The sequence below is a fragment of the Piliocolobus tephrosceles genome, chromosome 7 (assembly GCF_002776525.5).
Source record: "Piliocolobus tephrosceles isolate RC106 chromosome 7, ASM277652v3, whole genome shotgun sequence".
Lineage (NCBI taxonomy): Eukaryota > Metazoa > Chordata > Mammalia > Primates > Cercopithecidae > Piliocolobus > Piliocolobus tephrosceles.
This window is the reverse complement of record NC_045440.1, coordinates 3,185,499-3,212,002: the sequence shown is the minus strand read 5'-3', so window position 1 is coordinate 3,212,002 and position 26,504 is coordinate 3,185,499. Positions and strand designations below refer to the sequence as shown.

At 45.7% G+C, this 26,504-nt stretch overlaps 1 protein-coding gene across 4 annotated transcripts in view; it reads right to left on the bottom strand.

Moving 5' to 3' along the window:
- The window catches only part of MFHAS1 (malignant fibrous histiocytoma amplified sequence 1), a 108,204-nt gene extending 81,961 nt beyond the window's left edge, over positions 1–26,243 (bottom strand). For all 4 annotated transcript variants that reach the window (XR_002734336.3, XR_002734337.3, XM_023225267.3 and 1 more), the window contains exon 1: positions 23,103–26,243. Coding sequence is in view for 2 of the 4 variants with exons in the window: in XM_023225267.3 (XP_023081035.1) it covers positions 23,103–26,100 (2,998 nt within the window). In the remaining 2 variants the exon portion in view is untranslated. The remainder of the gene's footprint in view (positions 1–23,102) is intronic.
- Positions 26,244–26,504: the final 261 nt, after the last annotated feature.

The following is a 26,504-nucleotide window of genomic DNA, read 5'->3' as shown; positions in this document are numbered from 1 at the left end:
GGATTGAGCTCTTCAAGTCTGTGCTAGTAGGAAATGCAATTAAACACAGGCTGTGGTTTTATTAAAATCACAAGTCATTAGCATATGCAAATCCACTAAATTCTTCACCATATAAACTTTTTGCTACATTTTTACAACAAAAGTTAAAAATACACCCTCACATTCTTGAAAGTATGCTTCTTACGGTTCCTAAGATACCAAAAATAAAATAAAACATGCCTAAAATAGCCTAAAATTAAAAGGAGGCCCACAGCTACTTCCCTCGAGTATGTCGCACAGAAAATTATTTTTATAAAAACAATGTTTCCACTCTTTTATTATTAATCCAACCCCAGGATTTTAAAAGTATGCAAAGTATTATTACACATCAATAGGTTAATAATTCAAACATTATCAATTGCTATACTTTTTCAGTAACAGGTTAAAAACCCTGGGATTTGAGGGAAAGACCATTTGTTTAACCCCATCCTTTATTCTCAACATGCCTTTCCTACCACTGATAAATGGAACTCGAGTTTCTTCACAGCCCCACTCAGTTGGAAGGATCCTCTTTCTCGTCTGAACTCCCGTGGCACTCTGTCCAGATTTACTTTTTACCATTTATTATAGTAAGTGTATAGTGCACAAGCCTGATCCATTTTCTAGACCAAGTTCCCCACGCACAGACACTGAGGGTGATTCAGCTGCATCTCCCAGGTGCTTATCCCTTGCAGCAAGGCCTCTGGAAATTCCTACCGAATGAATCTAGAATCAATGAATACATATGCTGACAAAGAGCTACATACATGTAAACTCTAGATGTTATCTCATTTCTCTACATTGCATGAGCATTGTGTTGCATCTTTCAGCTATATTATAGACAAACGAAGTTAATGATTACTCTTGCAAAGATGCGAAGATTTTTTTTTAAATCTAGTATGAGCTAAAGGCCATAATTAATCACTGAGGACAGCCTCAACATTTTTAAACTGACTGTAAACTGATTGTCTAGTGTCACTCTGCTAATACACTGGAACCAGCCCTTGGTAGACAGATGTGCCCTTCCAAACAGTAGGCCTGGGCTCCTCTCAATTTGTAGCTACTCCCAACTACTCGGATCTTTGCCTTGGATCGGCCCAACAAATGATCACCTTATGGAAGATGAGGCCGCTCACAAACCCACAATGAAATACACAGGTTGGCCCTTTCTAATGAATTACTCATGAGTCAGTGATGACACCTGTGTCTGGGAGGCTCCTCTCATAAAGTCGGTAGTAACCTTCACATCGAAAGAAGTTATAACTGACAACGCCATGTTACAACTGGCTTCCACCCGTGGTCATCACTACTTCACATGTAAACAGTACCTCTGATATCTCACTCAGATTCTAAAGAAATCTTTGCCAGGGGAGGAGAAAAAGGGAGAGGAAAAAGAAGACATTCCCTGCTGTGTTTCATATTTCTTAATCCTCTCTAGTTTCATCTAGAGTCTAGACAAAGTCAGTGAGGAAAAAGATCATGGGCATGTTCCTAACCATTTATTTCAATTTTTTTTTTATTACTAGGTGGAAAAGTAGTTAAGAGCTCTGCAAAGCAGGTGCAGAGAGGAGGAGAAGGAAGGCAAAAAGAGAGCCGCTTTTGAGGTGCATGAACCAAGAAGAGTCACTGCCTGCTCTGTACTATTACGCAGCTGTTAATGCCACAAGGCTGCTCCTCCCACCCTCCCCAAAGTTGATAATGAAAAATCAAAGCACAAACAGAAGCAATGCACAGAACAGGACAGCAAAACCCAATCATCCTGCACCAACCACACCTCTTTAATGCATTTGCTTTGACCTCTTCTTTTACAAGCACTACCACTGAAAATATGCTAGAACAAAAGCTGATTCGTTATGCACGGCCATAAAGAACTCCAGGGCAGGCTACATACATAATTCATCAAGGCAAGCACGGGGCAATCAGCCTCGTTTATCTTTGTGGTATTTTAAAACAGTGACAGGTTACTAGATATTTATGAACTATCTTATTTCTACGAGACCCTTCCAAATTTAAGAAATAAAGAACCTTATTCTTCTGCAAATGGCATTACTGACAAACCTAAGACTATAAATCTCCTGGAATTCACTTGGTATCCATCGTAAGAGGGTGGCTACAAGACCCTAATAAACCAATTAAGCTAGCAGCCAGCCCACATCAGTCCTGCTGAAATTAATCTTACCAAATCACTTCTGCTTCCTGTTTTCTAAAACATGCCGTAGTCTTCTTCCCACTATGGTTAAAATTTTGCCTGAAACATACACTCAAATCAGTCATGCTTTCTGTCTGATGGATGAGAAAACTGAAACCTGGGAAGGTTCAAGATCTCAGAGCTAGGAGGAGGCCCAGGCCTCTGCCTTACTAACATCCGGGACTCAATTGCCTTCATCCCCAAGGACCTACCTGGGGGCCTCTATCGTTTATTAGTGTCTGAATCACCTCTAAGTGGTCCCTCTGACTCCATTCTTACTCCATTGAAATCCATCTTCTTCCACACTGCTGCCCTGAGCTGACAAAATGGAAATTTGACATTTCTCCATTTGACCCTTCAGTATTTCCCTCTCACCCTCTGAAAAAAACCAACAGGCTTTAATTTAGCTTAACATCGAGCTGCCAAAAGTTCCTTCTGGTGAAAAAGTGTTAGCTAGTGAATAGGTAGGCTAAAAAGTAGTTACACAGGATATGTACAGTGGCTCAACCTGTAATCCCAGCACTCTGGGAGGACAAGGTGGGGCAGATCACTTAAGCACAGGAGTTCAAGACCAGCCTAGGCAACATAGTGAGACCCCATCTCTACAAAAAAAACAAAAACAAAAAAATTAGCCAGGCACGGTGGCGCACGCCTACAGTCCCAGCTAACTTGGGAGGCTGGGGTGGGACGATAGCTTGAGCCCAGGAACTTGAGGCTGTGGTAAGCTGAAATCACGCCACCTCACTCCAGCCTGAATGACAGAGCAAGACTCTGTCTCCTAGTGTAAAAAAAAAAAAAAAAAAAAAAAAGGTTCAAAAAGAAAACAAAAATATTTACAGATGTGCATTAATAAATGACTAGTTAGGCTCCCAGTAATTTGTACAGCCCATCGCATGTCAGGGGCCCTGATTTTACAGAAAGTCCCTAAGCATCACCTCCCCTGGAGACCTGCCATCCATCTAACCACCCCACACACACACACCTGGATCAAGACGGATTCCATCCCGCGGGCCCCTCCTAGCCCCGGGAAATCTTTTTCTTTTTCTCCTGGAATGTATTACACAGCCCTGCTAGTCTCTGCTTACTGTCCACACTGCTTCCTTGGACTGCGGCTTCCCAGGATCAGGGCCTTGCTCCCCTCCCATGCTCTGCCCCACGGCTGGTCACTGCCAGTTCCCGGCAAATGTTTATAGTCCAGTACTGCAATGTTAAAAGCAAGCATGTGCATTTCACACAGGGAGTCCTTACTTTTTTTTTTTTTTTTTTTTGTGACAGGAGTGTCGCTCTGTTGCCCAGGCTGGAGTGCAATGGCGCAATCTCAGCTCATCACTGCAACCTCTGCCTCCCGGGGTTATTCTGTTTTTCATTCAAATAACTACCCATTTTTAATGGGTGACAAGCTATTACCTTCCTGAGAAGCAGCACAGGGTGACAGCAAAGAGCACAGGTTCCTGAGGACAGCCTCGACTCTACTACATGCTATGTCACCCTGGCCACATGACTTTGCCCTCCTCTGTGTCCCCGCTCCTCATCTGTTAACCAGGATGATGGTGATCAGAGTTAATGTTTACTGAGCCCTTATTATATGGTAAAAACTACTTGCAGCTGGGCATGGTGGCTCACACCTGTAATCCCAGCACTTTGGGAGGCCAAGGTGGATGGATCACTTGAGGTTACGAGTTTGAGACCACCCTCATCAACATGGTGAAACTCCGTTTCTACTAAAACTACAAAAATTAGCTGGGCGTGGTGGCACAAGCCTGTAATCCCAGCTACTCATGATGCTGAGGCACAAGAATCACTTGAACCCGGGAGGTGGAGGCTGTAGTGAGCCAAGATTACTCCACTGCACTCCAGCCTGGCGACAGAGTGATCACAAACAGACAAACACAAAACTACTTGGGGACTTGACCTCCATTCATTCCTTTCCCCCTCACAACATCTAAGGAGACTCTGACAGCAGCAGCAAATGCTTAGGAATTGTTAGAATTATTTCTTCCTATTTATAGAAGAAATTGAGGCCCAGGGAGGTCAAGGGGCTTCCCAGAGGTCCAGGCCCCTGACTTCCTAATCCACTGCCTTGAATTTCATCCAAGGCTCAGATGCATGGGCTCAGATGGATGAATGGCATTCAAGAAGTGTCTGGCAGAGGTTAACATACTGCTGATCAAAGATGCAAGGCCCCTTTCCCTAATGCCGGTTTAACATAAAGCAAGTAAGCTGCATGGCAATATTCATCTCCAGCTAGAGCTAAGGTGACACTTGTTCTGTCACCCTCCCTAGGAAACCATTATCAACTCCCTGAGATGAAAATCTGCCCCATTCCAGAAATGAGCTAAATCAAAGGAGGGAGAAGGAGGGAAGGAAGAGGAGATAAGGCAAAAAGTTACTCACACTTTGAATAACACATGCCTGGATGGCAAGCATTATAAAATGATCTGTGTAACATAAGCTTCTGCGTCCTTGGGAGGCAAGAGAGCATGTGATTGTGCACTGATGTGAACAAAGCCACCGACACACCACCAGATTCTTCAAAAGCAAATATTTGTCTATGACCAAAGAATCGGAATTCTTTTCTAACAAAGAACAATGTACACCATTCTAATTCCTGATTCTTCCTTCTGCTTTACAGCGGGTTATGATCTCGATGGAAATCCCCCCATGAATAAATGTGTCTGCAATCACAAATGGCCCTATAAATCAGAAGATTTATGAACTGTAAAAGGGGACGGCAGGAGGATTCCAACCTTGTAGCTTCCTTCATGCAGACCACCTGGGGCCAGATGCACGGCGGTTTATCAGTTCCTGGAAACAGTCATCTGGCTTTTCTTTTTAGCTAAGCAAGAAAATGTTATCAGTCCTGGTAATCAACAAGATGCAATCATCCCTGCTATTTGGGTAAGCTTTTAATGCTGCACCACATTACACAGAGGAGGCTCAGATGCATAGGCTCGCTTGCAAGAACAGTGTTCAAGAAGTGTCTGGGAGAGGTTAACACACAGCTGATAAGCTCTGTCGGGCTGCAGTGAAGCCTGGCCCAACAGCCCCTAAGGCAAATTCCTGAAGGGACCAAATAGAAAATGAGTGGATTTTCCCTATCCCAAGGGAAAAAAATAAAAATAAAAAAGCGATGGGAACAATACAGTAACCAGGGAAAAGCACAGAGCATGCACATGTGTGTTTTTCTTGGGGAGGGGGAAATGCATACATTTCAGAGGCTTAACAAATACATTCAAAAGAACACCTGCTCCATCCCAGACAGGCAGCAGAACATCGCGCAAGAGTGAGACGGAGACAACCCCAGTGCCACTCACGAGCCATCTGGGGGTGAGTGGTGTCAGGGAAGGGGACAGATGCACCCTACAGGGCTTTGCATCCCAGTTCTTATTACTGTACCTTCGGCACAAAACAGCCCAGCTCTAGGCCATTTTTGGTATCATAGCGTTCTTTTGGAAAATTCACATTTCTATTTTTAGTTCTTCCACATGCAATTCATAAGCTACAGCCCTCCTGAATCAAAGGCACCTCAGCTATGCCACGAGTCCAAAGAATTCCAGCGAATATATTTTTTAATAGCATGTTCAGGGAAAATGTGACCAGCTCTGTTCGGCCATACTGTCTGCATTGACTTGGCAGTTAGCATGAGATGAAGGATTTCAAAGACCAAACACTTCAATGAACCCTGTAAAAAAACTCCCAAGAACCTGACTGGGGACTTTGTTAGCTTCAAGTGAATATATATGCCATGAAGTACGTTTGAAACACAGAAACAACTGTAACAGGATTTAATTGCTTACTGTTTTATTGTTTTTTTGGTTTTTTTTACAGGTCAAACACATTTTAGTGTGCTGGGTTAGACCCACTCTTTCTTCATCACATGTACAAAAAAGCAAAGAGTGTGGGTAATCTCTTAAATTTTAAATTCTCACTTGGTATGAGGATAAAACATCCAAGAAACATTTCCTGTGCAAAACACACTAAGCTTAAGTGTAGAAAATACAACGGTGTGGAACTCAAGAGGCTGGTTATAGGATACAAATAAAAACAACCACGTGGCACAGGCAGATTTTTGTTTAGAAAACAGATGGGACAGAAAGGCAGATGCAATGTTTTGAGTCAGTGAGATACAGTTCATTCTTAATTATTCTTCATTGATTTCTTACATGGACAGAACATCATTCTTGCTGCCACTGTTTTGTTTTGATCAGAGGTATGTTTATCTGTAAACATGTACAATTTGTAATTATTGCTATGTCTAAACACTGCATCACGTGTAATGGCTGAATTAAGCTGTGAAAGGCATAATTATGCTGAAGACAATGGTGTTCTAATATGCATCACCAAAGTCAATTTAAAAGAAGTACCTTGTTTCAAATCACAAAGTGAAGCCTTCATAACCCTCGAGGCTTTTTTAAGGTCCCACCACTTTGATTTAGAGATTTGTCTTTTTCTAATTGCATCTCAAGAGTGTTCCAAGCATAGAGATGGATTATTAACCCTGAAGGAAATAAAACTGAGTATTTCTTAAACCCCTGGCAGGGGGAGAACATACTTAGCTTAAGAATCTGGAAAGGGTCAAAGGTCTGTCAGTATAGGTGTGACTAAACAGTACATCCGTTGGTAGAATACTGGGCTCTATTTGTAGAATATACTATAACATTCTACACACACACACACACACATATAATCTTCTATAACAGGGTTATAACTGTTCATATGGAGGCATCTCAAAAATATATTTTGAAGTGATCGAATGCGAGGTGCAGAACAATGAGTAGAGCATGATCTCGTTCCTGTTCAAATATATGCAAATACATGCTTTATTTTCCCTGGAAGAAATCAGCAAGAAACATTTTACAGAGGAGACAGTTTGGGGAGGGGTTATCAAAAAGGGACCTTTGCTATTGAATCTACCATCCACATATGGATAGCACTTTCTTTATTTTCTTTATTTCTTTGTTCTTTATTTAGTTAAAGTCGTAAGGGTGAAGAATCACTATGTGATTCCTGCTGTCACCTTTGTATTTAGAAAACTGTTATAAGGTTTTTTTTTTAAGCTCTAGAAGAAATCACAGTGGAAGCTATTACTATACCGAATGAAATGTAAAACTTCAAAACATCAAAGGTTTTTAATGCAAAAAGGGAAACAAGCTAGAAAAAAAATGCCTTTAAGTATGATAGACAAAAGGTTACTATCTTTCATATATGAAAAGTTAATATAAACAGATAAAACACTGTGATTGAAAAAAAAAAAGAAAAACCACCCAGATGATGCCAAAAGATGTTATCAGAGGATTCAGAAAAGAAGCAACACAATTAGGCCACATTTATACAAGAAAATGTTCACATCCACTAGTGAAAATCTTTAGTCACCAGTGACATATTGTTTTCCATTAAGTGTTAGTGCATTTTATAGATGATACCCAATGTTGAGGAGGTACAGTGACAAAAATCTTGCATCTGACGGGCCCACCCTCATGGGAAGCAACATAAATGTATATTGAGATTTAATGACATTCTTTACCTTTGACTCAATGACTCTACTTCAGGGATTACTGCCCAAATAAAAAAGAGTTTTTATAAAGAAATACAGTCATCAGAGAATCACTCACAAAAAAAACTGGGAACACAAGCACAAATGGTTGGATAAACAAAAAGAACACAAGGTTAAAAAAACAAAGGTGAAAAATCACCTTGATGTACTATTATGCAAACATTTTTAATTACTGTATAAATACTAATCACAGGAAATTATATTCATGTTAGCCTAGGTTTAAAAATTGATATTGGAATTATTTATACAATTATAACTACATATTTTAAAAACCTACTCTTAAGGAGGAAACAAAGCTAAAAGACACAGAGTAAAATGTGTAGTGATTACTTTAGACACCCACCATAAGAAACCTTTTTTTCTTCTACCCTCCAAATTTTTTATGTTTTTTTGAGTCAGTCTCGCTCTGTCACCCAGGCTGGAGTACAGTGGCACGATCTCAGCTCACTGCAACCTCTGCCTCCCGGGTTCAAGTGATTCTCCTGCCTCAGCCTACTGAGTAGTTGGGATTCCAGGTGCACGCCAACACGCTCAGCTAATTTTTGCATTTTTTTTAGTAGAGACAGGATTTCACCATGTGAGGCTGGTCTCGAACTCCTGACCTCGTGATCCACCCACCTCGGCCTCCCAAAGTGCTGGGGGATTACAGGTGTAAGCCATCGTGCCCGGCCTGTAAGTTTTTATAAAGAGGAAAAAGTGTCGGCCGGGCGCGGTGGTTCAAGCCTGTAATCCCAGCACTTTGGGAGGCCGAGACGGGCGGATCACAAGGTCAGGAGATCAAGACCATCCTGGCTAACATGGTGAAACCCCGTCTCTACTAAAAAATACAAAAAACTAGCCGGGCGAGGTAGCGGGCGCCTGTAGTCCCAGCTACTCGGGAGGCAGAGCTTGCAGTGAGCTGAGATCCAGCCACTGCACTCCAGCCCGGTCGACAGAGCAAGACTCTGTCTCAAAAAAAAAAAAAAAAAAAAAAGAGGAAAAAGTATTTTTGAAAGAGTATAAGGTGTTCATATGAACAGAGATCATACTGTATTCCACCTCTTCTATGAAGAAAATAGTTTTTATCCACAAACTTATCACTCTTCTAAATGTATGTTTAGATTCTTGTACCTTCTGGAATGGTGGAAACAGCAGCAAACTTCTATTGAGCTCTTGCCAGGTGTCAAGCATTGTTCTAAGCATTTAACACATATAACTCAATCCTCAGGACCAACACAAACTATTATGTCTAAAGTCACACAACTAAGAAGCAGTGGCACAGGGTAGAGCACAGCAGTCCACCGCAAGAGCTCTTTCAAGTAACCACCATATTATAATGCTTCAATTAGAAAACACCACCAAATCCCAACTGTCAAGTCAAACTATAAAGCAAATAGAAACAAAATATAAACTAACACTTAAAAATATCTTGTCCTTCCCAGGATTTGGTTAAATGTAATTGACAAAGCTTGGTAAGTTGGCAGGCAAGGGAAGACAAACTCAAATGACGATAAGATGCAAGAAACCACTGTCGGCTGGGTGTGGTGGCTCACACCTGTAATCCCAGCACTTTGAGAGGCTGAGGCAGGCAGATTGCCTGAGGTCGGGAGTTCGAGACCAGCGTGGCCAACATGGTGAAACCCCATTTCTATTAAAAACACAAAAATTAGCCAGGCAAAGTGGTGCATGCCTGTAGTCCCAGCTACTTGGGAGGCTGAGGTAGGAGAATCGCTTGAACCCGGGAGGTGGAGGTTGCAGTGAGCCAAGATCCAGACACTGCACTCTAGCCTGCATGACAGAGTGAGATTCAGTCAAAGAAAAAAAAAAAAAAAAAAAAAAAACTACTGTTAGAGCATGGTAAGTAGTGTACAACAAATGAAGTGCATAAGACATGGTGGTCCAGGGCTGGGCATAGCGTCAAACACCTGTAATCCCCGCACTTTGAGAGGCCAAGGTGAGTGGATTGCTGGAGCCCAGGAGTTTGAGACCAGCCCAGGCAACGTGGCAGAATCCTGTCTCTACAAAAAATATAAAAATTAACTGGGCATGGTGGCATGTGCCTGTAGTCCCAACTACTGGGGAGGCTGAGGTGGGAGGATCACCTGAACCCAGAAGGTCAAGGCTGCAGTGAGCTGTGATTGTGCCACTGCACACTCCAGCCTGGGTGACAAGGTAAGACCCAGGCTCAAAAAAATAAACAAAAACAAAAACAAAAAAAAACTACGGTGTTCCATTAATGCAAATTTAATAAAAATGGCATTTTCGGTCACTGAGTAGTGTGTCGCACACAAAAAAGCATAAAATACATATAGTGAAACTTAAACAGTCCACAATAAAATGGTAATTGTATCAGATCCGAATTTGCCTTCATTGCAGGGTCTATTAGGGTAAGATTTAGAGCAAGGAAAATCGATGTTCTGGGATACATTCCCAGGGATTACAGAAGCATGTGGCTCCCTGGCTAACGTTAGAATGAATAACCAACGCTCCTCCTCTCCCTCTACTCTGACATAGTGAAAGTGACCAGTAGCACGCTTAGACACGGCTCTGCAGAGCAGGTGCTCTGTCAGCTTAACAACAACTTGATTATGAGTCCGAGCAAATCATGTGAAACTACCCTTCCGTTTTCCCAGCCATAAATCTCTTCCAAGGTCTCAAGAGAGCCCAGCCCGAAGCCAAAGGGACAGGCTAGAACAATGCTTCCAAAACTCTAGTTGATGGGCCAGTGGCTCACTGGCAAGTGTCTACCAGTCCATGAATGTCATTTAAACAAAGAAGCCTCTCCCTTATTATAATTTCTAAATGCAAAACACATCTGCGCACACATGCCCACCCCTAGGCCGGCTGAAGTCTTTGTCTGCTCCCTGCCTTTTAAATGGCATTCTAACTTGAAATGCTCCACCTCCCTTCTTCAGGTGGTTAACTGGAAATCATCCTCTGACACTCAACTGCAGTGTGGCCTTTCCAGGAACCTTTTCCTGAGACCCCTGACGGCGCTCTCCCCACCTTACCTTTACCTGACCATGACCTCCGCTGAGCTATGCATGGGCAGCTCCCATCAGTACCAGACCCTGTCTGCCCAGAACTTAGAATATGAAGGGAGAGGAGGTGAGCTGGTGTATTCTGGAAATCAATGGCAACCTGAGACCCACACGACAGTGTGTCAGAGCAGAGGTTCGGGGCTGATACCCCAGAGTTCTCTAACTTGGGGGGAATTCACTTAATTTCTAAATGTCAACTTCTCCTTCTGAAAACAAAGACAGTAATAATACCTACTTCTCAGGGTGCTGTGGGGATTAAATGAGATCCCCGCCAGGAGGCACTTAGCACCGTCTCTGCGACATGAGAAAACGTCAACACTGTCACCTCTTCTATTATTCTCCAAAAACAGGGAGACTGATACGATGATTAAAACAATAACCTTTATGACATGAAAAACAAGAATCATATGAAAACAATAATAAAGTTGGTGAGTCAAACAACGGCACCCAGGGGAAATATTTTTCTGATTTTATATTTTCCCTTTCCATTACCTTCTTTAAAATTCCTTCTTTAAAAAGAAAGGAAAACAGGAGGGAAGGAAGGACAGAACGAGTGAGGAGTAAGAGAGGAAGGCTTATTCTATAGGCCTAAAATTCACTACTACTATAACCTAGTACTAATACAATGTTAATAGCATAGACTTCATTTAAGGAATAAGGAGGATCTAAGAAAATTAAACTCTTTAATTTCCTCAACATTTAATATGCTAATAGTAGAAAAGTGCTTCATCAAAGCATCTCTCAGCAAAGAAATCCAGCAGTCATATATTTTTATTATGATGGTATGCACTTTAATGGATGCTGTCTTTGGAGTCAGCGTTCATATAATCTCTGGTGTTTGGAAATGATGGATTATTTGAATCCTTCCCCAAATGGGAGCAAGTCTATAAATGACAAAAAAGGCAAGGACTACTGCCAGGCAAGGTGACTCATGCCTGTAATCCCAGCACTTTGGGAGGCCAAGGCAGGAGGATCACTTGAGGTCAGGAGTTTGAGACCAGCCTGGCCAACATGGTGAAACCCCGTCTCTATTAAAAATACAAAAAAAGTTAGCCGGGAATGGTGGCACGCGCTTATAGTCCCAGCTACTTGGGGGCTGAGGCAGGAGAATCACTTGAACCAAGGAGGCAGAGGTTGCAGTGAGCCAAGATCGCACCACTGCACTCCAGCCTGGGCAACAGAGCAAGACTCCCATCTCAAAAAAAAAAAACGCAAGGACTCCTGAAGAAGAGGCATTTCTTTTCCTCGGAAAGGCTGATCAGTTTGGGAAGTTTTTAGAAAGCCTGATGTACACTGAATTTTCTTTTTCCAGCATCCTTACAAGTTCTGCCTGAGATTTCTCGCAAACAAATCATCCAAACTGAAAGTCAACTCAAAAGAATGACTTGAGCATTACTTTCCACCTACTCATACACATGAGGGAAATTCAAAGCTGTAGCCTGCTTTCCTCAGTGGGATCACATTTTTTTTCTGGAAAAATCAAAAGCCACGTTTCCCCCCAAAATAATTTTCAAATATGCAAATGATTTTCTCCATATGAGGTCAGATTCCATATTTACAAGAATCAACGACATTAACCAAAATCCCAACACAGTTTCCCATGCCCTAGATCATGTATTTTATTTTCCTAGAACTCCTAGTTCAGTACAAACTTCTGTATAGAACAGGTATTCAACAGTGATTGATGACACTTACCTGTCTAATTTGGTAATCATCTAAATTTGTATCACTGCCGCCATCACCACCCGCTGCCACCCTACCTTCAATTGGGTCTTGCCAGTCATTCCAGGAGCTAAACTTAAAATTTATGTTTAAAAAAAAGCTCTAGGCAGAAGATAGGAATTACACAACATTTATTTGTACTTCTCTTCTATGTGTTCTTTACAGAGCCCGTGTATATCAGCCCCTCATTGAATCACATAAACCCCAGAACAGACTAGGAGGCCTGGATGCCCTCCTTTCTGTCCTCTCATGCACACCAAGGATCCCCACCACCAAGTCAAAGATCTCCAATCAACACTGCATCTTCAGGCCTAGCCCCAAAACCCCTACTCTTCGTAAGTCATACCTTGGAAAGAAAGTTGCTACAAAGCCTGGCAAAAGAATTCCCAGTCAATTGGCCCCAGGAAGAATGCCACCAACATCTGCCCCACCCCTCCAAAGGTGCTTGGCTGACATGTGGCAGGTGCAGAACACTGGGAATGTACTAAATTACATGGAATAGTTCACTTTAAAATGACTTTTTCGTATTATGTGACTTTCACTCAATAGGAGGAGGAGGAGGAAGATGAGGAAGAAGAGCAGCATCAGTCATCAGGGCTTGACTCATTAAGCCACATCACCCAAAAAGCAGAATGGCACACGCAAAACAGAAACCTTCAGACAGCAGTCTTAATATGACTCCAGTTTCCCCGCCTCCTCACCCTTCTCCCAAGTGTGTTTGCTCAGATTTGCAAAAGTGAAGGAAACCATTGCAATAGGCTGGGTGCCAGGGGCTGCCGGTCTGGGGCAGGACATCCCCTCCTTTTTTTCCCCAGATGGAGTCTTGCTTTGTCGCCCAGGTTGGAGTATAGTGGCACGATCTCAGCTCACTGAAACCTCCGCTTCCTGTGTTCAAGTGATTCTCCTGCCTCAGCCTCCCGAGTAGCTAGGATTACAGGCACCTGCCACCACACCTGGCTAATTTTTGTATTTTTAGTAGAGATGACAGTCCATCACATTGGCCAGGTTGTTCTCGAACTCCTGACCTCAAGTGATCCACCCTCCTCGGCCTCCCAAAATGCTAGGATTATAGGTATAAGCCACCACGCCCGACCCATCCCTTCCTAAAATGGGTGAAACAGGCTCCAAACTCACAACGTCCCTGCAAGCCCACCACCAGTAACCCGGTGCCTCTGTCTTCCTCTGCCCACAGTCTTCCCCTGCTCCAACATGAACTTTTTTTAGACTCTTTGCTTCTATAAATGTAGAGCAAAAGAAAAAAACTTGTTGGTGATAGCTTTTCATTAAATTTACTCTTTTAATAAACAAAGCCCCAGTATTTTCAGCTAAGGGATTGAGGAAGGAAAAATGTTTTGAAACATTTAGTGCCAAAAATAAAAATAACTCAGAATGTTTCCTTCTTGCTCTCCACGAATAAGTCGGCCCTGCTGGCAGTGGAATCTGGGAATTGTGATCCATGCTGCCACCATCATATAGAGTACACACACGATCATCTCTGCATTACGCCAGTCACTCTTCTATGGCCTTCCAGGAACTCACACCAGCAGGTGTGACCTGTCCACACTTCTGGGAACCACTGAAAACATCTTCCTTCCTGCAGCTATTCCACCTCCACCACCAGACCCCATGCTCCTCACCATCTGTATGCTCCCCGTATAGAGGCTAATGTCAAGGGAGGGTTGGGGCTCGGTTAGAAGTAGTTGGGGCCGGGCGCAGTGGCTCACACCTGTAATCCCAGCACTTTGGGAGGCTGAGGCAGGCGGATCACCTGCAGTCAGGAGTTTGAGACCAGCCTGGTCAGCATGGTGAAACCCTGTCTCTACTAAAAATACAAAAATTAGTCAGGCAATGGTGACAGTAATTCCAGCTACTCGAGAGGCTGAGACAGGAGAATCACTTGAACCTAGGCAGGATAATTGAGCCACTGCACTCCGACCTGGTGACAGAGTGAGGTTCCATCTCAAAATAAAAGAAAGAAAGCAGCAGCCAGGGAACCATCAGCTTTGGGAGGTTGGAGTGTTCACTGCCTCAAGGTCAGGTGGCAGAAGGCATTCCGTGGCCAGCTCCTACATTAAATGCACAATTGCATCCTGCTGCTAAGTGCCCCTGGCCCACTCTTCCCCCATTTCTGTAAGAATTAATGGATAGATATGGAGGACAGGAATGTGTACACCAGAAAAACCCTATGGGAAAATGACACTGGTTTCCTTTAAAATGCATACTTTAAGATAAAGAACATCATAGGCCAGGCATGGTGGCTCACGCCTGTAATTTCAGCACTTTGGGAGGCCAAGGCGGGCAGGCCACCTGAAGTCAGGAGTTTGAGACCAGCCTTGCTAACACAGCGAAACTCCCGTCTCTACTAAAAAACATATAAAAATTACCTGGGGATAGTGATGCGTGCCTGTAATCCCAGCTACTCAGGCGGCTGGGGCAGGAGAATCACTTGAACCCGGGAGGTGGAGGTTACAGCGAGCTCCAATAGTGGCACTGCACTCCAGCCTGGGCGACAGAGTAAGACTCAGTCTCAAAACAAACAAAAACAAAAAAACCATAAACAACCAAAAAAGCACTTGCCAGGCATCAATTAAGAATTAGCCATGCATGGTGGTACATGCCTATAATCCCAGCTACTCAGGAGGCTGAGGCAGGAGAATCGCTTGAACCTGGGAGGTGGAGGCTGCAGTGAGCTGAGATGGCGCCATTGCACCCCAGCCTGGGAGACAGAGTGAGACTCTGTCTCAAGAAAAATAAATAGAATAAAATAAACACGAGAGTTTCCTGAGTTCTTTCAAAATAATCAACCGGTTCTGAGCCCCTTCTACCTGCTCAGCCCTGCGCCAGGCACTGCACAGTGTCCTGGATCATCATGTGAAACGTGAGAACGCAGAGAGGACAGTATGTACCCGTGCAGTGATGCTGCCACTCCTAACACATGAGAGGGTCTTTAGAGTTCAACAGCGACACATCATCACAGGTGTTCTGTGGTTGTCTGAGATGCACGTCAGTCACTCTGGGTTCTACATACTGCACAGACTTCAAAAGCCAAGCCGGGGGAGGGACCAGCTGCCTTCATGCTAGAGCAGCCTTGGAGAAGGCAGGCCAAACAGGGGTTCCTAATCCCTCCCTGCTGAAGTGAAGCCTGCCAGCCCCGAGAACAAGGTAAACCTGACAATCATCCCCCAGCAACTAATGTTGCAATCAGAAAAGCTGAACCAGGCTGGGTGCAGTGGCTCATGCCAGTAATCCCAGCACTTTGGGAGGCCGAGGAGGGAGGATCATCTGAGGTAAGGAGTTTGAGACCTGGCCAACATGGTGAAACCCTGTGTCTACTAAAAATACAAAAGTTAGCCAGGCATGGTGGTGCACACCTGTAGTCCCAGCTATGCAGGAGTCTAGGGCAGGAGGATCACTTGAACCCAGGAGGTGGAGGTTGCAGTGAGCCATGACTGTGCCACTGCACTCCAGCCTGGGCGACAGAGCAAGACTCCATCTCAAAACAGAAACAAAAGGAAAAGAAAAGCTGAACCAGAGAGGCCTGAGACCTGACTGGGTCTGCCCCAAGCTGACCCTACCTGATGTGCTTTCCACAGAGACTGGAAACACAAAGCAGACCTCCATCCCCAGGGAACTGGGACGCCAAGGCTGTCAGAGACAAGACAGGGCAGTACTGGGTCTGCACCTGCCCGCTGGTTTTCAAAACAAAACAAAGTAAAACAAAATCAAAAGGCATTCTGATACCCTAATGGATGGATGGTCAGGTGTCCTTAATCAAAAAGAGCTCCCATGGGCCGGGGGCGGTGGCTCATGCCGGCAATCCCAGCACTCTGGGAGGCCAAGGCGGGTGGATCACGTGAGGTCAGGAGTTCAACACTAGCCTGGTCAACATGGTGAAACCCCATTTCTACTAAAAATACAAAAATTAGCTGGGTGGAGTGGTACATGCCTGTAATCCCAGCTACTCGGGAGGCTGAGGCAGGAGAATCACTTGAACCCAGGAGGTGGAGGTCACAGTGAGCCTAGACAGCACCACTATACTCCAGCCTGGGCAACAGAGCAAGACTCAGTCTCAAACAAAAAAAAGGTGGGGGAGGGGCTCCCATGGATAGAAGCAAGTTAATGGGTAGATGAGAAGACAACCAGAAACGTCCAATTCCAGCTTTTCCCACTCATTCCAATCCCACATTACAGAGCTAAAGGCCCTCACCTAAAGCCCCTCACCTCTTCACAGACAAAGGGGAATAACTTCAGAGTATGATATAAAATATCTATTAAATAAAAAATGCTGGTTGGGTATGGTGGCTCACATCTCTAATCCCAACACTTTGGGAGGCTGAGAAGGGAGGACCACTTGAGGCCAGGAGATCAAGAGCAGCTTGGGCAACATAGCAAGGCCCTATCCCTATTTCACAAAAAAAAAAAAAGAAAAAAAAATTAAAGAATAAATACTTTAGGAAATTCTAAACCACTTGTACGGGGATGGACTTGAGAACCTATTCCAGGGTTTAAAGAAAAGGCACCCAACACTTGAAATAATTCAAATACTCCAAAGGCCTTTCTAGCCTTCTAGAATTCTATTCTGCACGGTATTTGTTTAACCTAGTATCTGATTAAGGTTTTGATTTTTACATAAAACAAAGTCCCAGGGAGTTCAGAGGTCTGTTCATAAAAAGAAAAGCCAAGAACCATCAATATTAATAAAGCTTAACGAAAGAGATATTGAATAACCTTTGTGAAATTAAAAACAATGACTAATTCAATCCAAACAACTAGGTCATGCTCGAATTCCAGTAATTCTAAAACTTAGATATAATAACGCAAGAATTTCGCTCTGCTTCAGTGGTCAAAATGAAGGGCCCATTCAAGGGTAAGACCAGTCATAGAGGCACAGTGGGAACGCTGGAGGAACACTGTGAGGGGGAGGGAGTTGGGAAGCCAAACAAAGCCAGATAATCATTACAGTACTACCTGGGATTTTCACTGAGTGTGCGAATAACAAAGAAAAAGAGACAGTTCTCAAGCCGGGCATGATGGCTCATGCCTACAATCCCAGCACTTTGGGAAGCTGAGGCAGGTAGACTTTGAGACCAGTCTGAGCAACACAGTGAAACCCTGTCTCTACAAAAAAAAAAAAAAAAAAAACATAAAAATTAGCCAGGCGTGGTAGGGTGTTTCTGGAGTCCCAGCTACTCAGGAGACTGAGGTAGGAGGATCATCACTTGAGCCCAAGAGGTCGAGGCTGCAGTAAGCCATTATTGCCCCAGGGCACCCCAACCTCGGTGACAGAGTGAGACCCTGTCTCAAAAAAAAAAAAAAAAAAAAGATATTTCTCACAAAAGACCAAACTATCATTCAGCAAACATCTGAGAGGTTCTGAAGAGGCTATAAAGTCTGGGGTGTGTCTCTGGCTCAGAAGAAGCAAGTGAACAACCTAATCAAAGCGATATCATGACACACCCAAATACCAACAAAACAAGTCAAATATGCTGAGTGTTGTCGGAGAGGTACACTCCGTCTGCAAGAAACTGAGGGACAGAACACATTTGGCAGGAGATATAGAAAGGCATCAAGTTACTGAGTAAATAAAAGACAGTAAAGCTAAAGAAAGCCACAAAACTAATTCTATCTACTGATTTGGGCTGCTTTCTCATTATTTTTTAAAATGACCTTAAATAATTTGGAGAGTAGGGTATTTAGTGAAAATCTGCAGTCAATGCAAGTTCGACTCACTAAGACACACTCTTCCAATTCAACAACACACAGTATTCACTCACCTGCTTAAAAGGAATATCAAAGCACTCGAATCTTGCTGCAGGCCTATGTTCTAACCACCACATCCTAATATATCATCGCTTAACTTCAACAGTATCAACTTTTCCAGTTTAGAGGTCATACTGGTAGAACAGAATAAAAGCATAAGCAAATATCCCACAAGAAGAAACTTGCTCTAAGACAAGTACACAGGACCAAGTAATGAGAAGGAAAACAGCAAAAGGAAGGGAATCCTGGCTACCAGCTACAGGCAGCAAGTCTGCAAAAACAAAAGGGTACCTGCAGGAAGCAGGTCAAGACTTTCTTTCTGGAGACAGGGTCTTGCTCTGTCGCCCAGGCTGGAGCGCAGTGGCACAGTCTCAGCTCACTGCAACCTCTGCCTCCCAAGTTCAAGGGATTCTCATTCCCCATTCTTCCCAGTAGCCACCATGCCCAGCTAATTTTTTTGTATTTTTTGTAGAGATGGGGTTTCACCAGGTTGATCAGGCTGGGATGCTCGCCAGGATGGAGAAAGCAGGTCAAGGCTTTCACAGTGACATTTAGGCTTCATAACAGGCCATCTCTGAGTTTCCAAAAGAATCTCCTGTCACTCAACCCATTTGTCTTAAATAAGATGTCTTAAACAGATAATCACGTTGTCAGATTACCTATTTAAAATCAGACAAATAGGTCATCTTTCTGACAATGTGATTTATTTTTACAAAAAACTTTGACACTAGTGATTGCTGGCTATGCATTTTCCAATCATTTCTTTTTTTTTTTTTTTTTTTTTTTTTTTTAAGAGATAGGGTCAGAGTGCAAAGCTCACCGCAGCCTCAAACTCCCATGCTCAAGTGATTATCCCACCTCAACCTCCGGACTAGCTGGGACCATAAGTGTGCACGCTCAGCTGATTTTTATTTTTTTTTTTGTAGAGACGGAGTCTGGCTACAGTGCCCAGGCTGGTCTCGAACCCCTGGACTCAAGTGATCCTCCTGCCTCAGCCTCCCAAAGCAAAGGGATTATAGCCGTGAGTCACCGCACACTGCCCATTACTTTTCTTGTATAAACCAAAATAAGAAAAGAGACATTTATCATTATACTTCCTATGGTCAACTACCGTAGGGCAGCTCAGACCAGAAAATCCAATAGGACAAGCCAAAATAGACTTTTCACATACAAATATTTTAAAAGATATTAGTGCAAATTTACTTTTCTCTGTATAAAATCAAGGGAGACACTAATTTACTATTTACTCTTACTTTAACATCCCAAGAAAATTCAAAGTCCAACTTTTTCAGCATTGCATATAAAATTGTTATAGTTTATAGGGCAACTTGACACTTTTATAAAACATAAAAGTAACCAATTTTTAATGTCCCCAAAAGCAAAATGACTTCTTAAAAAGACAAAAGGTGGCCAAGCATAGTGGCTCACGCCTGTAATCCAAGCACTTTGGGAGACTGAGGTGGGTGGATCACCTGAGGTCAGGAGTTCAAGACCAGCCGGGCAACCCGGCGAAACCCCCGTCTCTACTAAAAATACAAAAATTAGCTGGGTGTGGTGGCGCATGCCTCTAATCCTAGCTACCTGGGAGGCTGAGGCAGGAGAATCGCTTGAATCCAAGAGGTGGAGGTTGCAGTGAGCCAAGATCACGCCACTGCACTCCAGCCTGGGCAAGAAAGCAAGACTGCATCTCAAAAAACAAACAAAAAAACACGAAAAGACAAAGGCTACCAATAGATTCAAAGGGTTTCTGCTGAATTAATATATATTTTAATAACCTAGGTATTCAATGAATCTATTTTTAATGTATGCTCTACTTAAACACTCAACACAATTCTGTTCCTACATCTAGTTTGTATTTCTAACTCATTATTTTAACTCTTACCAAGTCTTTTGCAACTGTAACAATTACTAACAAACGATGGCAATCACAGAAAAATACAGAAGAGGAAAATGTTTTTTGCATCTTCTTAATGTAATGAAAAATGTACTATAATCATCTGTTCTACTATTCTATGCCCTTTGCTACTTTTGAAAAACAACACAATTTGGCTGGGCGCGGTGGCTCAAGCCTGTAATCCCAGCACTTTGGGAGGCCGAGACGTGCGGATCACGAGGTCAGGAGATCGAGACCATCCTGGCTAACACGGTGAAACCCCGTCTCTACTAAAAAAAAATACAAAAATCTAGCCGGGCGAGGCGGCGGGCGCCTGTAGTCCCAGCTACTCAGGGGGCTGAGGCAGAAGAATGGCGGGAACCCGGGAGGCGGAGCTTGCAGTGAGCTGAGATCCGGCCACTGCACTCCAGCTTGGGTGATAGAGCGAGACTCCGTCTCAACAAAAAAAAAAAAAGAAAAACAACACAATTCAAAACAAAAACAAAAAGACTATAAAGAAGACAAAAATATTTACCAATACTTATATGTATATATTTTATAATTGTGTTATAAAAACAACTGATGATTTATTCCTATTCAATATATAATTTTACACTTTTTCAATCATTTGTTTTCCACGTTGAAAAAAAATCTCTTCCTTATAGCCTGGATTGCCAAACCAGGTGTGCCTCATTTGAAAGGCAAATAGACAAAACAACAAGACAAGGGGCTTGTTTCTGCATCTCAGTACAAGCTTGTCTGTGGAATTTATGACTGGTAAAAATCAAACATAAATTGCTGAGGTTAGAAAACAAAAAACAAAAACCTCCAGTCTCATTCCTTACTCCTCGAAGTTCTTAGAAGATCTTTACTTGCTCAATAACCTATGTCTCTCCTTTTGTTGTTAATAACATTCGTTTTAATTACTTTGGTTTAAGAATGGCGTCAGGTAGCTCCTTCAGTAAACTACCCTGTTAATGTGTAACTCCCAGTCACTTTACTCAATTTGGTATCACAATAAAGAAGTATCTTGCTTCCATGAATAACACACATTGACAAATATAAAACAAACTGAAGAGTCTACCAAGTCATGGAGTGTGACAAGATTCCAGATAAACATACAGAATGGACGGCTCAGTTGACTGGTAACTGAATACAGTGGCTTTTTTCATGCTGAAGAATTAAATTCAACCTAGATCTAGGGCAACGGAAAGATGTCACCTTCGGAAATATTGGTATTCAATTCCTTCCTGATACTATTACCAGCTGCATTCTTGTTGTCCCCTTCTGACCAGGACAAAGATCAGAGTGGGAGCAGTCTTGCATTTCGTCACCCCTCCGTGTCCCCTGGGGGTGAGGACCCAGGTGAGAAATGTGTAAGGATGCTATTGTTCTATCTGGTTTGTGCTTAGGACACTTGGAATGTTGTTAACCAAGCCTGCTCCACAAAAAACGAAACACAACAACAACAACAACAAAAACAGTTGTTTAAAGAACTACAACGGATGAGGAAATGGACATGCTCCCAGCTAAAAACTAGTTTGATACCAATTAACCAGGCTCAAAAAAAAAAAAAAAAAAAAAAAAAATCCCATACAAGTAAAAGGCAAAACTTATGGAGACAGTAAAAAGATCTGTGGTTGCCAGGGTCGAGGGGAATGAATTGGCAGAGGACAGAGGATTTTTAAGGCAGTAAAACTACTCTGTATGATACTAGGGGGATACAGGTCATTGGACATTTGTCCAAACCCACAGAATGCCCAACACAAAGAGTAAACCCTGTGTAAACTATGAACTTTGGCTGATACTGATGTGTCACTGCAAGTTTATCAACTGAAACAAATGTACTGCTCTGGCGGGAGATGTTGATGTTGGTGAAGCTACACATGTGGGGAAGGGGATATTTGGGAAATCTCTGTACCTTCTGTTCAGTTTTGCTATAAACTTAAAACTGCTCTAAGGAAAAAAAAAAAAAAAAAAAACTTCAAAAACAATACCAGACAACTAGTCCTGGAATTCTTCCACTTACTTACGATGGTTTAAAAAAGAAAACAAAAAAAAAGCCTACTGGAAAACACTGCCTGGAAAACTCTCAGCTTTCTGTCCCTTCCATCTCAATTATTAAGCACCCAGAAAGCTTCATTTGCTTAACACTTACCAAAAAACAAACCTCAAGACGTCTATAAAACTCAAAACTGCCAGGAAATTCCCGAGGAAACGCCCCTCAAAGATTGCAGTCATCTATCTTCCATGCCCAGTGGGCGGAGGCGAGCAGCAGCCCCAGGATTTAGTCATGCATTACAGCCTGAAATTGTTGTCTTCAGCCATCCATCGTTCACTCCAATTACAAAAGATCTTCTCTGGAATTTCTTAAGAAAAGTGAGCAGTGATTTTTACTTTCTAATTACACACTCTGAATGTAAGCAGAGTGCTTAAACGCTTGAGGCAATGGATACCCCATTTTCCATGATGTGATTTCTATGCATTGCAAGCCTGTATCGAACAGCTCACGGGCCGCATAAACACACACACCTAGGTACCCACAAACATTGAAGTTTTTTTAAAAATTGTGACACTGGATACTTGAAACTCAAACTCATCTATCCCTTCGAGATGTGTCTAATAAATACTTTAGCCAAGGCTCAGTAAGAAGCTAACATCAGACACTGCCCAGCATCTGTTTAATCACCTGAAATTTCCTTCTACCAAATGTGGACTACATCGACAAGAGCGGAAAGGAGACGGAAAGGTTGTGACTGAAACCCATTTGGGAAGTCCGAGTCTATTAGGAGAGGATGACACTTGTGCCTGCATTTCACAATGCTCAGGTACTTACTGCCTTTTGCTCGTCTCCAGATCTCCCTGTTTTCCTTAGGCAGCTTTCCTGGAGAACCCGGGAAGTTAAATAAACATTCTGCCAAATGAGAACTAAGGATCTCCAAGAACCCCGCCCCTCTCTCCGCTTACCTGGAAAAGCATGTGGGTTGGGCGATCCTCTCTTAAGGCACTTAGAACAGAGAATGTGCACGGTGTAGTGCAGTCCAGGCCATTCCTGAAGTAGGACATTCAGTTCCTCCACCAAGGGGGTTATGGCTTGCCATGCGGTCCATATATTTGGTAGTGATGCATGGCTAGCAATGGACAGGGTGTGTGGCTGCAGGACTCCCTTGGCAGGTCTGTAACTCACCACCACAGGAACTTTCCCTCGGTAGGCAAAGATCTGAAATTTACCATCCGACCTGTGCACCACGTGGCTGTTGATCTGGACACTGTACCGTGCAAACAACCCCGGTGGAAAGGTAAAAGGAAAGCTATATTCAATCTGCAACTGCTCAGCCACAAAAGACTGCCCAGCTAGGTTGGTCCCATTAATCCAGGCTTCTGCATGGGGCACCTCGTTCTGCACATAGCATGGGAACTTGTACCAAGCTGTGGACCCATTCAAAGGCTTGCCCTTGGGTTTATTGAGGCAGTAACAGAGTCCCATCTTTTCCAGCAGCTCCAGCAACAGCTGCAAGTCCTGCTGGGCCTGGACATGAGGCTTAAGCAGCAACCGAATGACATGAGCTGGCAAGAGCCCATGCAACAGAAAGCCCTCCACATACTGATGGAGCTGGGTGGCCCGGAGCAGTTCCTGGCTCGGGGTGGGCAGCGCCACGGGCGGGGAGCTTTCCCCTTCCGCCCTGCCCTCTCCACTGGTCCCTAGGAGCAGCTTATGCAGCAACAAGGAGGGATCCCTCTGGAAGAAGACATTGAGGATGTCGATGAGGCGGGTGAGGTTGTGGAAGACGTGCTCCTTGAGGGCCGGACTGTCCTCAAAGTAAAGTAGCTTGCCGCTCTCATGCAGGTAGGAAAGGGCACTCTGCAGTCGGTCCTCGGTCAGACCCGCCTGCAGGCCCAGGCGCGCCGAGTCCCACCAGCTTAGCCACAGTCTCTGGGCCTGAGGTGGCTGGAAATGCAGTTCCTCCAGCACCTGCCAGGATCGAGGCAGTACTCTGTGTAAGTTGGGGAAGATTTCTCGGTGCTCAGCAACTGACAGCAACTTGTCCCGAAGGCGTTGTAAGTGGCGCGGGTCCCTGCAGCTCACAGGCAACACCGGGGAGAGGATCTGCAGCCGGTGGTTGAGCAGGTATTGAAAATGGGCCTTGCGCCGACGAAGGTTCTTGTCCGAAACGCCGTAGTAGGCTGCGTGGGGGCTGGCAGAGCGTAGCTCGAAGTCCCGGGCCAGTGCCTCATCCACCACCTGGGCCAAGCGGCTCAGCCCCTCCGCGTCGTGCTTCTCCTGCAGGGCGATCTGGCGGTGAATGTCCAGACACTTCTCCTCCAGCTCGCGCTCTCCGCACAGGTCCGCGTGGGTGCCCACGATGCACACCACCGCGTGGGGCACTCTCGCCCCGACCCGATGCAAGAAGGAGCCCACGGTGGTGGGAAAGCGGCGAGGCTCATAGGTGGCCAAGTTGACCACCAGCACGTATAGGGCGCCTGGGGACAGGAAGAAGGGCTGGATCACCTCGTAACTTTCATCCCCAGCTAAGTCATACACGATGAACCGCAGTCCCCGGGAGGCATCGGCCGTCCAGCTGGTCACCTCGATGCCCTTGCTCACAGGGGGAGGTGATGGTGGGTAGCACTTCTCCTTGTCCCCTCCCCCTGGACATCCCTCCACTCTCTCCTCCGTGAGGCAGTGGCGCAGCAAAGTCTTTCCTGCAGCCTTATGCCCCATCAGGAGCAGCTTGAGCCGGGGCTGCACTGCCGGCTGGGAATGAGCCAGTTCCTTCTGGTAGGCTGCGATGTAGGGGATCCCCTTCATGCAGACCTCGTAGGGTGGCTGGATCAGTGGGTTGTCCTTGATCTTCCACAAGCCCACTCGGGAGAGCTGGCCAAAGTTGTCCGGCAGCACCGCGATCTGGTTCCCCTGCAGCACGAGCTCCTCCAGGCCCGTCAGCTCCACGATGGAGTCCGGCAGGTAGCGGATGCGGTTATTATCCAGCCACAGGGTGAGAAGCCGGCCCAGGCCCGAGATAAGGGATGGCACCGAGGTGAGCTGGTTGCGACTAAGATAGAGCTCCTCCAGACCAGCCAGGGGCAGCAGCGCGGCAGGGAACTCCTCCAAGAGGTTGGAAGAGAGGTTGAGCATTTTGAGCCGCTGCAGGCGGCTGAACTGGGCGGGCAGAGCCTGCAGTCCGTTGTTGTCTAGCATGAGGCTCTCCAAACTGGCCAGCTCGCAGAAGCCGGCGGGCAGCGTGCCAAGCTCAGCCCCACTCAGCCAGAGAATCTTGAGGGCACATAGGGCACTGATATCCTCAGGCAGGCCTCGCAGTCGGTTGCTGGACACGTCCAGCTCCTCCAGGGCCGCCAGCTGCAGCAGCTGTCGGGGGAAGGCAGTGAGCTGGTTGTGATCCACGTCCAGGGTGCGCAGGCGGGAGAGGCAGGAGAGGGAGTCGGGCAGGTGCGTCAGCCGGTTAAAGCTGACGTCCAGCTCCTCCAGGTGGGCGAGAGCGCCCAGCTGGGCGGGCAGGGCGGGCAGCTGGTTGTGGCTGAGGTTGAGCTTCCGCAGCTCCCTCAGAGCACTCACCACCTCCGCGCCCAGGGCGGTCAGCCGGTTGTGGCTCACGTCCAGCTCGGTGAGGTGGTGGCCGAGCTCGGCCACCGCCGGGGGCAGCCGGGCGAAGCGGTTCCTGCGCAGGACCAGGACGCGCAGGCTGCCCAGCGCCGACCCCAGCCCCTCGGGTACCTCCTCCAGGCCGTTGTTCCCCAGGTTCAGCGCCTCAATGTCTCCGAGGTTGGCCGGCAGCACGAGCTGGGGGGAGGCGGGGGACTCGAGCGCGTCGGCCCCGGCCCCGGGGCAGGCCCCGGCGGCGCTGAGCGTGAGCTGGCGCAGGTTGCTCCGCAGCTTCCTGGCCCGCAGGGCGGCGTCCCGCCACAGCCTCGCCGTCTTCAGGTTGCCACTGTCCATCCCAGCCATGGCGGGGCCCCGGGCCGACAGCCTCACGCGGTCGCGGGAGCCCGCAGCTACATGCCGCGCCGCGCCCCGGGCCCTCCCGCGCTTGGCGGCCAGCGGCCGCGGGTCCTAGCGCAGCCAGTGGCCGAGCGCCCGCGGCTGGGGGGCGGCGGCGGCGGCTACGCGAGCGGCTCTGGGGGGCGCCGAGCGCGTGCAGGGCAGCTCGCATTCTCCCCGCGGCCGGGCCATGGGCGCGCCGGGCAGCAGGGCCGCCGCCCGCGCGCCGCGGAGGATGCCTGCTCCTCCTCCCTCTCCGCCTGCCGCGCGGCGCCTCGGGGTGCCCGGCTCCGGCCCCGCTACCCTCGCAGCCGCGGCCCCGCGGCCGGCAGCGGCGTCGCCTCCTCGAGCTCCTGGGGGAGGGCGGCGCT